The sequence below is a fragment of the Parus major genome, chromosome 4 (genome assembly GCF_001522545.3).
Source record: "Parus major isolate Abel chromosome 4, Parus_major1.1, whole genome shotgun sequence".
Lineage (NCBI taxonomy): Eukaryota > Metazoa > Chordata > Aves > Passeriformes > Paridae > Parus > Parus major.
In genome coordinates, this window is record NC_031771.1 from 40,050,775 (window position 1) to 40,064,913 (window position 14,139).

At 39.7% G+C, this 14,139-nt stretch overlaps 1 protein-coding gene across 1 annotated transcript; it reads left to right on the forward strand.

Moving 5' to 3' along the window:
- Positions 1-3,661: 3,661 nt before the first annotated feature.
- On the forward strand, positions 3,662-9,881 carry FGF20 (fibroblast growth factor 20). The gene is given in 4 exon segments (XM_015623749.3): positions 3,662-3,711; positions 4,960-5,717; positions 7,963-8,066; positions 8,806-9,881. Coding segments are annotated over 4 exon segments (1,158 nt in total). The 3' UTR covers positions 9,052-9,881.
- Positions 9,882-14,139: the final 4,258 nt, after the last annotated feature.

A 14,139-nucleotide genomic window follows, 5' to 3' on the forward strand; every position in this document is an offset into this window, starting at 1 on the left:
TGCTCCCGGCCGCCGGCTCCCGGGACGGGCGGCGGCAGGCAGAGAGACGTGCCGTGCCAGAGGCGGGGCGCGCACCAGCTAGCGGAGATACGAGCAAACACGGGAAACCGGCACGGAGCTGGGTCCGCGCAGTTTGAGCCAAAGCGCCTGGGCAGGGTGGTGGGCGGGAGCTGCCGTGACCGGGGCGGAGCTGTTGGTGCTGCAGTTCTGCGCGCACGGTGGGCTCCGCGTGTGCGGAACGTCGTGCCCCGGAGCCTCACCGCGTTATTCCGTGGCCGTGCTCCCCGGGGAGTGCGGCGCATCGTGTCGCGATGTGTCCTTGCCGTGTCAACTGCCTCTCCTCTGATAAATATTCTTGACGAAGGTAGCTTCCTTAGCATAACCAAGAATTAGTGAAAGACCAGTTGTGAAAGATGAGCGTGGTATTTTGTCCCTACTTGATGCTGATGGGCAATAAATCTTGTCAGGCATTTTATGTTAGGGCGTTCTTCTACGGTACAACCTGCATCTCCACCTGCATTACCTCGAAACTTTATAAACTGAACACAAACGTTTCAAGACCCAGCACATCTTATGGCATTTTTTTTGCAATGGTAAAGTCTGTCTTTTTCTTCTTTACATGAGTACATTTTCTCCAAGTTTTAACCAATCCTTCATTCTCCCCACCAATCTCTAATGACTTTTTATATTACTATGAACAAGATATCAGAAAATACACTAATGATAACTTGATACCTTTTAAGACACTCTCATACATTTTCAGTTGCACTCGGTGGTTAAGATATGTGTAAAGAGTAAGTGTGGCCACTGACAGTCTGTCAGATCATGCAACTGCAAGCATGGCCAAGGTTGAGTTACCTCAGAGCTATATCTGCAAAGGCAGGTATCTGGGCTGAATGATAGATTTACTGCATTTCTTTCAAAATTTTAGAATACTTTAAGCCAATTAATCCATCAAGTAATTCTCTTGACTTCATTATTCCAAACTGACAAACTATTTTTTGTGCTTTTTTATAATCTACTGCTTTATTTTATAAATACTTTATATGCATGACTCCCAGGCAAAATCCTCGTCCGAAAGTCTGAGTTACTTATCTCTGTACTAAATGACTAAAGGCCAATATGGAGACCAGCATTTAGGAGTCAAGGTTTCTAATGCTTAGCATGACTGAAACACGAGTACTTTTCTTGCAAGTACATGACTTAAGCATCCAGTCTGAAAAATTTTGTAGCATGTGGCTCTTGGATCTTATCAGTTCTAGCTGCCTCATTAGGAGACATCATTCACCAATACAATTACTTTTTTCAAATAGTCTACCCTTTTGGTTTGACTGGAAGAGAAATTGGCTTTTGGTCAGTGTGGTGTCCCAAAGTAAACCTGTTAAGAGCTCATCAGTCCCCTTGACATAGTCCTGTAGTCATATAGTCATGAGCCATGAGTTATCTCCCTGTTCACACTGTTTTCCTGAAATTAGTTAGCCACATTTTATTTACTTTTCAATAACACCTTTAGGCTAAAATTTCTTTCACTTCAAAAATCCAATTCACATCTGCAACGACTTACACCCAGGTAATTTTAGGCAGAACTTCCCTCATGAGGTGTCTTCTTAGGAACAAGAACGAAATTTATTTGTGCAGCAAGTCAAAAAACATAAGCTGTCTGAACATCTTGTATGTGCAGATTCAGAAAGCATGTAATTTAAATAAATTAAGGGTTTTTTAATCCAATGATTCACTTACAGGACTAATGAAAAAGCTGCCAAATGAGGCACTTGTATATTGACACATGGAAGCCGTTTATTCTTGCTGGATGTAGCCATGTAAATGTTGCTCATTGCAATAGCTTCTCTGCTCCATTCTGCATATACAGGTGTTTATTCATGTGTGTCCACAAAAACATGGACGGTAAAATCATGAATCTTAAAAAGCCCTATGAATTTCTGTCTTCAATTAAAGAAATAAAACAAAGCATGAAGGTGTAAGAAAAGCAGAACCTCCTTCCCATAGGAAAAAAAAATCATCATTGCTTTTTTCTTATCTGAGTTTTCTTAAATAGTTAAATATAAATATACATGTATGTATACATACTTGCTGCTGTATCTGTTCTGAAGAGAAAGCTTTCAGTGTTTTTAAAATCTGCATGTACTGCATTTTAAAGGCTTTACATCATCAGATTGTGGCCTAATTTGTACATGGAACCTTGGAAAGGTTCTGTTCTTCCTAGTGAATTCTACACAAGGATACACCTTTTTCATTCAGATTTGCAGTGCTTAGAAAGGCACTTATTGTAATTTGTGTATGTTCTGATCACCTTCCTGAAAGCAGAAAACCAGATTTTTGTGTCCAAATCTAGGAAGAATCTGAAACTGGCCATGACACATAGGTATCTCCAGCTGGACATAACCATTTGTGTCCTGCACCATGATTTTTGTTCCAGCAAATGTTTGCTTTCTCATGTCTTCATGAACCCTCCCTTTCCAATATATTATTATATAATTAAAAATTTATGGCTGGCACTGAACTGTTGTGAGGGAGTTCTAAAATTAACCAAGGTGCAATAAATTGCAGGACCTAAAATTTTATAGCTAACAGGAGTTTTATTGATATGCAGATTGAGCTGTCTCTCTATATTTATACAGACTATCTATGAAAAATTTCAGTCCATTACATTCTCTCTTTCCTTGGTAGCCACTAGGTTTTGCTTATGACAACATGCTATTCTTAGGAAATACACAGTAATTTTATTGTCTATAGAAGTCCAACAACTTGCTATGGAAATAAAGACTTGACCACATATATATTTGTTCAATGACACTGAAAGTGCCGTCTCGAGGAAGTATATGTAGAGTTGATTAGATTGTACTGTATACTTTAAGTTGAATTATGTACTCTTGTAAAATAACTCTTCAAAATTATTTAACTTCCCATGGTATAGTTTCAGAAGGTGCAAAAAAAAAAATCTTTAGCGTTATCTTTTCCTGTCACATGACTAGTGCAAACACACACACACAAAAATCTTATCTTTTTGTTTCTTTACTGGTACTTTATAAAACAGCATAACCGGTTTAGTTCCCAGACATTAAAGACTCCACTCAGAAAAGATCGGTGTTATGTATTCCGCTCTACTTTAAATGTTTCCATTATATAACAGGAAAGATTTAGCCATAAGGGTCTTTCAGTGTGTGATGGCTGAAGACTTTTTTTTCTTCAAAATAGCCCCAACCCTTCTCTACTGGAGACAGTGATGTTATCTGAACCGTAGATCCCTCTAATGTTTGTAGGACTTGAGGGTACTACTTGGACCCAAGAACAGTATCTGTATGGGAGCATCTTTAGCCCTAGAACAATATACCTCCTCCATTTAATTGTACCATCCTGGTGCATGTCCTGCAACTTAACAGCTGTGATGAACAGTTTGATCTTGACCTGCCAGTCATGTCAATAAAAATACTTGATGTTTATTTCAAACGTTTTTGGTGTATTTGAGTAATCAGTGAACAGGCTATTTGAGAAATAGGTGCCATATAGATTATTCAACTTTGATCTATTTCTTTGATTTAGCACTACAATTAAGTAGATTTGCTTCAAAGAGAAAGCTCATTGGTTGATGTTTTACACTGATGTGATAATGTTTACACAGATGTGCTTTGAAATCTCGATTATGGTGGATTTTTGGGTCCCACCACATGACAGGCTCCTGTTATCTGAAAGGTAAAATAATATAACATCTATCTGTAACTGCCTTCAGAACAGGTCTGCCAGTGCTCTCCTCTGAGGTGATTTATCTGATCATTGTATTTAGCATTAATTTTTTCAGTTTTAAATCCCTCCACAGTAAATCACTTGCTTTAAAGCAGCCTTTTTATAATTCAGGTGCACACAGGGGCAGTACTTAGGACTGCAATGATGAAAAGGTGTCACATTACCTGCTTTAAAGCACCTGCCAATTAATTAGCCCTATACTCTCCATAGCAAAGGTAAGCAGTCAAATCCATTTGATCTCTCAGATTTAGACTGTGACTGAAAAGACCATGAAGTAAGACGGGAGAACTAATCTCTCATGATTCTCTGCAACTTTTTTGTTTAAATGAAACCTTAAACCACCGAGTGATTCTCTTGAACTTTTGAAAGAATTAACAGTGAAAGATCTTTACATTTTATACTCCAATACCATGTTTTAACACTGGCAAGGAACAGCATATCTTAGATGCTAAGATAGGTCATGTCATTTAAGCCCTAAAATTCATTAGACTTTACAGAAAAAGCAGGAAAGATGGCAAAAGTCAAGCTCTTAGATTTAATGTAGTTTTACCATTGTTTTACCATTACCAGGTGAACATGCTTTCCACCAAAATATATTTTCCTGTGTGAAACATTCTACTCTGGGGATGAAAAAAAGTGCATATGCTCATCTGGAACTGAACAACAAAGTCCCAAACTGATTCAAAACATTGTAGAACTAGAACGGGGATCTTTCAGTAGATGATACTGCTAATTTATGATGTTCACAGACCTTGGCTACGGGCCCAATGAAAAAACCCAAAGAAGATGGATTAGATGAGCGCCACCTCTCAATCTTTCTTTGTTCTTCTCTGCAAGTTTTGAAAATATTTATCCCAAACGATGGGGCTGCCCATTTATGTTTTTAAGATCTCCTGTCAATACCCAAATACTATCACGTCAATGATAAATTAAATGTGAGGGAGAATTTGCAGAGGGGAAAGCACCTCCCTGACTATGCCAATTTCTTTAGAAATTCCCCTCCTTGTAGTTGAAGCGATAAAAGGGAAGCGTAATGCATGTTCATTTTATTAGCGTTTCAGAAACAGGGAGTAAAACTGTCAGATCTTCGGGTTTTTTCTTTCATCTGTGTCTGGGCAGGTCTAACCCTCAGGTAACGCCCTTTCTCCTTCTTCCCTCCTGCCTCTCCTTGCACCTGTCCACGTAATGCTCCGGCAGCTCCCGCCCGTCCCCCGCTGCCCGCTCCGCTCCGCTCCGCTCGGCGCAGGGGCCGCGCCCGCGCCCCCGCCCCCGCCGCGCGTGTGCGCGCCCGGCTGCGCGCGGGGGGCGCGCCCGGAGCCCCCTCCCCGCCGTCACGGCAGATCAGAGGAAGGTGCGAGCAGAGGGGGAGCCGGTTTACAATTTCAAACGCGGCCTCCCCGCAGCGGCTTCATTAGCATATGTCAGGGGACCGCCGTATATATATACACACGCGCGAGGCTGATGAGCAGCACCCCGCCGCCTGGCTCGCACCGGCTCGCATCAGCACGGCTCGACTCGCAGCGGCTCCGCTCGGCTCGGCCCTGCCGGCTCCCCATGCTTGGGGCTCCGCCGCGCACCCCCACATGCCCACCGGGAGAGGCCGGCAGCCGCTCTCCGCCGCCGCCGCGCCCTAGCCCGCACGCCCCGCGCCCGCATGGCTCCGCTGGCCGAGGTGGGCGGCTTCCTGGGCGGCCTGGACGGCCTGGGGCAGCCGGTGGGTGCCCACTTCTTGCTGCCGCCCGCCGGGGAGCGCCCGGCGCTGCTCGGAGACCGCCGCGCCCCGGCGGAGCGGGGAGATCGGCGCGCCCCGGCTGCGGCGGCGGCGGCGGCGGCGGACCTGGCGCACTTGCAGGGCATCCTGCGGCGGCGGCAGCTGTACTGCCGCACCGGCTTCCACCTGCAGATCCTGCCCGACGGCAGCGTGCGCGGCACCCGCCAGGACCACAGCCTCTTCGGTAGGCGGCTGCGGCACGGCCCCGCCTGTGTGTGTGTGTGTGTGTGTGTGTGTGCGTGTGTGTGTGTGCGTGTGTAAGCGCATCTGTGTGTACCTGGGCGGGAGCGGTCGTGTTCTTGGGAGGGAGATGAGATGCTGGTGATGCTGAGGCAGGTGGATGAGTCCTCAGAGCAGAAAGGCTTCACCCTCCGGCATTTGGCCGTGGGGTCTGCACCATGGCAGGGTAGTGAGGGAGGGCTGTGCATCCCAGGTGAGTCCGGAGACAGGCGTTGCTCAATCTGTGCTGGGGTCTATAAGCACAAGCTTACACCGGTAGGTTTAGTGGGAATGGTCAAGAGTCAGACTGACCCTTTTTGTATTCACTATTGGTATCGGAGCTTCTTGGGTCTCTCTAAAACAGTATAGGTCACAGACTTGGGCGTGCTGATCCTTAGACTGCATTAGACTGCTTTGCTTCATGGGACATAAAGCTGAAGCAGAGGAGCCTAAAATGTCTCTCTGATCAAGTGCTTAAAATGCTTCCCAATCAGCTTTCTCTGTCTATAAACCCAAAGGAGGTGAAGACAACCCCAAAACATAAACATTTCCTGTGATATGAGAGTAAATCCTAAATAGTAATTGTAGAAGCTGGACATGTGAACAAACCTGCTGTTATCAACTACATGTGAGTTTTGGCGTGTATTGGTTTAGCAGTCATAAAAGGGTGATTAAAGAGCTTCCTATCACCCTCCCCATAGTCAAAACAATCTGCTGGAATGGGTCTTAATTGCTTTTATAACACATGGATGTTTTAAGAAGTAGAGGAGCAGTAGTTAACCAGATCTTTTCAGAAGGAATATTTCCTACAGCGTGTAAACATGAAATAAATCTTTGCTTTAAAAGGAAAATTAAGTTAGCCATAGATCTAACATTTACTAAGCTTTTTAGAATTGTACTACCTTTATTCTACCACTACTCTTGGCAGGTCTGTCTGATGTGGTTTCTTTGTGGGTTGTATCACCTGCTTATTATGCTTTCGGAAAAGGGTGGCTTTGAAAATGATATCAGAAAGACAAAATGACTCCAAATCTTTTATGGGACTCTGTGCTTTATGAACTGGAAAACTAGGATGATTTATGTGTGATACAGTTTTTAACGCTTACTCTTTATAAAGGGTTTATTTTCTTTGCTGCTTCTTAAGACAACTAAGAAACCTGCCAAAGCTCAATTAAAATTGAAAACATTTAAAATTATTTTTTGTATAGTCCACATAGTTCATTTGTCTGGGAGTGAAAATTGTCCTGAAATCATAAATAGTAAACAAAGAATCATAATCAGCTGCACTATTTGAAACTATATACTTTAGATTCAGGTTTTTTTTTTTTTTAATGTTTTGTGGTTTTGCTGCTGAACAGTAATATCTTAGATATGATTCTGGCACTTCTTTTTGAGGCTTTGTTTACATTGTTAACAACTTCCAAAAAGCCAGTTCACACATTCCTTTTCTTTCATGTTTTGGATGTGCTGTAATCTGTGCATATCAATTGGTTAAGTATGTTGGCTTACCTTTGCCAAATTCAGGCTTCAAATAGTACCTCATGTCTCAAAATACTTTATTAATATATATTACATTTTTGGGCAAATGAAATATAAATAATGTTATAATCCAAACAGTAGCAAGAAAAGCAGCATATTTTATGTACTTTAAAAGCCTGCACTAAAGACAGCAAGTTGTGTCAAGAGGTGTGGGCCCATATGCTAGATAAGATGTCTGGCAAATACTTTTCTTTTTCTGTGGGTAGATTCTGTTATATAAAATTCCCATCTGTGCTTTGATTTCCATTCAAATGACCTAATAATGGATTTCATTTTTTTTTTAAGATAACTCTGTATAAGTAATATATTTTCACGTAATTCAAACCAATCTTTCAATATTTGAGTAGGCAGTTTAGCAAATAGTGTACAATCATTAAAGACTCCAACAGCATGGTAGTAATGGCTTTAGTCTCAGTGCTGAATAAAATCCTTTCATATTCAACATTTTAAAAAAGTTTCTTAAGTGGTGTAGGATACAAATTCCTAGTTGAGGCTTCTTGGACTGCTTTCCTGTGAATGCTTTGTACCTTTTCCCATAGTTTTTGAAATTTCAGAGAAACTAGGCCACATTTACTATAATATGTGCATTTTCTACTTGTTTTCAACTGAGTTTTTGCATGCTATGTATTTTATGGTTACAAAATTAATTAAAGCAATTTTTTTTCCCCCAGGTATCCTTGAATTCATCAGTGTGGCAGTGGGACTGGTCAGTATTAGAGGCGTGGACAGTGGCCTTTACCTTGGAATGAATGAAAAGGGAGAACTCTATGGCTCTGTAAGTACCACTTTCATATTAGCTCATACATCTTTAGGTTTTGGTTTGCTTCCTTCTTCTTCCTCAAGAATTTCATCTCAGCTTTCAAAACACTAACATCTTTTCCTGTTGGAATGTGTAATGTGTTTTTGAAGTACACAAATACTTCAACATTTTTTCAACTTGTTTTGGATACTTCAACAAAATAGAACTGATTTTTACAAAGCTATAAGAATAATGCCAGTCCTACTCTTCTTTCAAGTTTTAAAACATCTTCAGATAAAATACTCTGTTTCTCCACTTCCTTTGGTTGTGGTCATTCCAGTTTAAAATGTGAGAAGTGATGCACACCACAAAGAAATATGTAAATACCTTCCTGCTCTGTTACGTTGCATCTGAGTCCTTCTATCAAATCTCATTTCTAGGACAGTATATACCCCAAGACAGAACTCTACATAATATAATTCCTGTAAATCAGATGAATTTTAAATAAGTCATAAATAAGCAAAGTTTTCTTAGAGTAAATGTTAACTGATTAAAAATGTTAACTAAATACAAAATTGTAGGTGTACAGGTCCAACTTTCCAAACTCATTGTCAAGTCTGCATACTTTACTTGGGTTTGGTTTGTTGACATTTAAATGAACAGTAAGGCTACACAAATCATAAAGCATTTTGTTTATTTTTATCATATTATTTTTCATGTCTTCAAATATCTAGTGACAGTTTAACTTATTTTTCTTTTCCCTCTCTTTCTGTAGGAGAAACTAACTTCTGAGTGCATCTTCAGGGAGCAATTTGAGGAAAACTGGTACAACACCTACTCATCCAATGTGTACAAACATGGGGATTCAGGGCGGAGGTACTTTGTAGCACTTAATAAAGACGGTACTCCCAGAGATGGGGCAAGGTCCAAAAGACACCAGAAATTCACGCATTTCTTACCCCGGCCTGTGGATCCTGAAAGAGTTCCAGAACTGTACAAAGATGTGTTAGGATACAGCTGAGGAAAGAGGTAGCTTTGGCAAAAAAGCAAACTGGAGCTGTTGCCCGTGCTTTCATGGCAATGCCAGCATGAGGAACCTGCTGAGTCTGGGATGCTGGATGTGAAGAACCTGCTTGGTGAAAGGCACGCCTCTGTTTTCTAACCACTGGATTTAGGAGACAAAGCCTTGAAGCTGAGCATGGATGGACCAGCCTCCTCAAGACTTGCTGAATGGTAGCTAGTCACCAGGGGGAATGTGTGACTTCTTAAAACGTAACGAACTCTCAGCAATTCTGCCCGGATTACCTGTGGCCTGTAGGTTAGCAAGGAACCATCTACATCACATGGATGAGACAATGGCTGGAAAAAATAGAAAGAAATGGACTGTGAGATATTGACAAATCTGAGAACTGTGTGTGAAGTTTTACATGCTCCACGCTAGTGCTGGACGTTAGATGTCAATGCATAGTAGTCAAAACTGGAAATTTTCTTCAGGATGGACCTATTTATACATCTCCAGATAGCATATATTTATTTTATATATTTATTTATTAAAGAGTTTATTTTTTACTGGGATATGAAGAGAATACAAGTTTCTAACCCCAATGAGAAATCATTTACAGTGCCAATATTTACTTGGGTCATATCATAATACAGAAATGACATTACCTTGCAATGCATCCAAAACCTGAACATTTGTGTTTCACTGTTTATCAGCTACAGATAAGTTTATATTTTATGTGCATACCATTGCCTTGTAACTGTCCTATTTGGAAAAGAATGTTTAATTTTTTTTTTTTACTTATGAGAGGAGTGCCTTACAGATTGTATTAAATTCAAATGCACATTTGAAAAGAGAATTAAAAGTTACTTCACTTTCTTTGGTTTACTGTTATTTTTAAACTGAGAGTCTCTTAGCATACTATGTGCAACATTTCAAACCTGCAGCTATTGTGATGAGTGTGTTGCAGATACCTTGAAAGAAAAACTAATATTAACTCTTGAAATCTTGATTCAAATCACAACATGCTTGATGGTCTATGACCAAAGGATTCCTACTATCTTTACTGACACAAAAATAGCTAGTCTCTGTAAAATTTTCATATATTATTCTCATGTTTTAATTATATTTCCTATCAATATGGTTAAGAGGAAACAAGTTCAGAGTGCAAAGTTTCATATATTGCTGTATGAAAAACTTCTGAGGGTTGTTTCTCCACAGAGTACAGAGAAGCTTAAGAAGACAACTTTCTTACCTTAGTTACTCATCTAGGCAATATTTTCAGTGTTCTGTGAAGCTGTCAGAGCAAAGATGAGCTGTGTCTCTGAGCTAGTTACAACTATAAAACAGGCAGATCATACTACTTTAATTCACACCTGTCAGTTATGAAGCACAAACTGAATATTAACTGTTGGTGAAGTCTGCTCTGCAAGGATACAAAGGGTTAATGTCAGAGTTATGATTTAGACCTAAACCTGCTGCAGCTTGCTGTCACATGATTGCCACCTGCATGGACAAGGCTGGCCCAGGAAAACTGCAGGGAAGGCAGTTCAGGAGAGGGCACCAGAGGTGGTCTCATGTTTCAGATGCCAGTGCTCCCAGTGGGCTCCTGCTCAAGATAACTCATTTGCATTCTGTTTTATGCAATTGTATATGGTTCAAGTACTGCACATGCATAATTTATATAAAATCAAGGTCTCAATGAAAAACATTTTCCAGTATATAGCACACTTGCTAGAACCTTCACTGTGCCAGAACTTCTTCCAGTCTATAGTGAGAAGTGGATGAGCATAGGTTACTGATGGATTGTTGACAAAAATATTTTACTTTCTGCCAAATAGAAATGAAATGCAGATACACAAAAGCATGTTTCAGCACTTTGTGGCTAGCAATATATAACTTACTAGATAAAAGGTTTCATTTAAATTTTCTGAAAGATGAGAAGTGGAAGATCTACAGTGCACTGAAGACATCTTATAAAATTAACATTGTAATGCACTCCAGTTTATCATAAAATAATGGTTTTGTGGGCAACATTGAGTCCCATTAGTAATAGATCAATAGCTGAAGAAAAGGGTATATGCTTTAAATAGAAAAATTCTTCCTCTGCATCTTAAAAAGTAGTTTATTCCATATAAATTTGGTACAAAAGAAATAGCTGCTGATTGGGGTATAATTCCCATGCATTTCTGGCAAACACAGTGTTTAAACCATAGCAGGAAGAATTCTCTCTCTTTGGGTTACCAGTTTACTGTTCATCTTCAAAAGTATGTTGAAGATGTCAAGGCCTGTAATCAGCCTTGTTATTATCGTTGTGCATCTTTTATTCACAGATATGATACAGTTATCGTATATACAGTTATACAAGTATAACTGAGGATACTCCTAAATGGTAAATAATAATCTGGAACTTCTGGATCCAAACACATGCCCAACATCTAAACGCAGAAGAGTGATATGTGCTTTCCCCATTTCTATTTTAGATATTTGTGAATATATAAAAAATATAATGGAGATGTTATAGTGGTGATGACTGACTGTCCAAAACCTCCAGAGCACTGAAAAGCTGTCATAGCCTCCTTTTTACTTCTGGCGTATTGCCATGGAAGAAATACATTGAGGTTCCTTATTTCATTTTGCTTGAAGCATTTATTTGCTCTCTGTTACATCCTGTTCATCATGATCTTCACATACAGTTAATGTTTTTCTAGTTTGACAATGGTGGATACAAAAGTAACACCTCAAAAGGGCAATTTTTATGTTATTAAACTAATAGCTTTAATTGTCAGAGGTTGGGGATTTTTTTTGTGTGATTTTTACTCCCACTTCAAAAAGCCCAACAGCATAGAGGGAGGGGTTTGTTCTGTTTAACAAGTAGAATAAATGATCTAGTTTAACTCTCATTATATTCTAATTGTGTAAATCTGAAAGATGTGGGCTGCTCTAATACTATGAAGGGAGTAGTCTGAAGGATGTGACAATGTTCAAGATTCAGAGGAAATCTCTGAAGGCAGAGAAAATACTACATATTGAAATAAATTCCTGTATGATTGACTGCCCTTTCCTCATTAATTTTTTTTTCCCAGGGAAGAAGAACCATTCAAGATAGTTAATTCAGTTTGTGCAGCAATTGCAGTTCCACTTTCTGCTTCCCATAGATTCTCCTACAAGCTGTGAAAATTTGACCCTTTGATCTCAGAATTGGCTTGAAATGGAGTGCTCCATGCCAGATCTATATTTCTTCATATATTTTGATTTTCGCTGCTCTGTTTTTCTTTCTTTCTTTTTTCTGGTTTTTTTTTTTGTGGTGTGTGTGGGGTTGTGTTTGTGTCAGAAGTAACATATTGGCCATACAAAATATTTTCTGAAAGCCAGGAGGAACCAACCCAACTTTCATATTTGAAATGAAATTGTTACTTCTATTAATTTTTGTGCACTTGACCAGAATGCAGATAGTAGAATTCTTAACAGTCTTCTATTGAAATTTTACATCTGTGATAGTTAGAGGACTCAGATTCCCCTGGAAATGGGTATTTTTCAAACAGACAAGCTGATATAACCAGAGAAAGTGGACAGCTAGTCTATAAGGCACACAGCCCTTTCATTGGTCTGAGCCATTTGCATTTACATGGAACACTTTGATTCTGTCCACATGTTCAAGTTTTCTGTCATAAGCTTATTGATGTTATCTTTCATACTCAGGTGTGACAGCCAGCTTCACTGCTTCTGTCTGAGAACTGAAATCCCTGGTATGGCCGTGCACTTCAGTGCATGTAGCACTGTGGTAGCACTTCAGGGTTGCACAGAATTTACTTTCTGACATGCAGGAGTCATTTAACAAGTACACTTCCATCATAGCCATTCATTTCCAGCTACCTTCATTTCTTGATATGCTTTGTTTACTCTTTTTTTCATAGGCATCTAATCTAGCTTCAGTAACCTTGTGAAGTTTACCTGAACATAGGCCTTTACCAGCAGCTATAAGAGCAGTGGGTTTATTGTAGTTATTTTCTGCTGCTTATGTAATCTTAATAGTACCACTGTGCTGTGGCTCTAGTTATACCATTGCAAATGAGGTTTACCATACTACATTTTCCATACAGCAAGGAACTAAAGAGAGGTAAGGCATTTTTACACACCATAAAAGCACCTTTACTATTGCAATATAATATTAATATTAATATTAATATTAATGTACTGGATCAAGCCTGTGTCAGATACTGAGAACATGATAGGATGTTTAAGTTTCGCTCTTATTTCTCCACACTGCAATGAGATGCTATTGGTAAAGAGAACTTTTGGAGATCTTTACTGCATTAGCTCCTTTCACTTTTAATGTGAGAAAAACTATTGACTTCACCACTGTTCCAATCTCTGCAATTACTTGGTAGTTTTTTAATGGCAGATCTATTTGAGGACTCAAATGCTAAATGAACATAAAAACAGCTGCATGAGATAAGACACTATCACCTTGGGAGAGAGTACTTCACTGGAAGGAGAGTAAGACAGACGTACATTCTAGGGATTCTCCTTACCAATTCTCCTCTGGACTATTTCCTTTTTTTGAGGAAGAAAAGAGAAATAAACATTTCACAATGTTGAAAAATATCATGGTGGAATTCTTCACTTCCTGGACATTTGCATAAACGTACACTTTTTCAGACATTTCTCTTAAAACAATTTCCTTTGCAGTACTGTTCAGCAGCTGTGGTGGAATTGTTGCTGTTACTATACCTAGTGTCAGTCCTTGTCTTAGTACATGGCAATAATATATTGCTAGAGAGAACATTCTGAAGTTGTTATATGCCATTAAATTGTATTCTGGGAAGTTTTGTTTATGCCATTAGTTTTAACTCAGTTTTTGATACAAAGCTTTGCATAAGTTTTGACAATCCTTTATGATTTCTTAACATTCAGAGATTTGTGGGCAGAAAACCAGAAAGTTGTAAACGCTCCTCAGGTGGGGCATACTTAACCATGACATCTTTACCAGTAAGTTGTGCACAAACAGGAAGAAAAAATATCCAAACAGGGAAGAGGTCAAACAGTTACTTCTATTGCCGGTTGGAGAGAGATTAAGTTTCAAACAGAAATTGGTTGGCAGCTTGC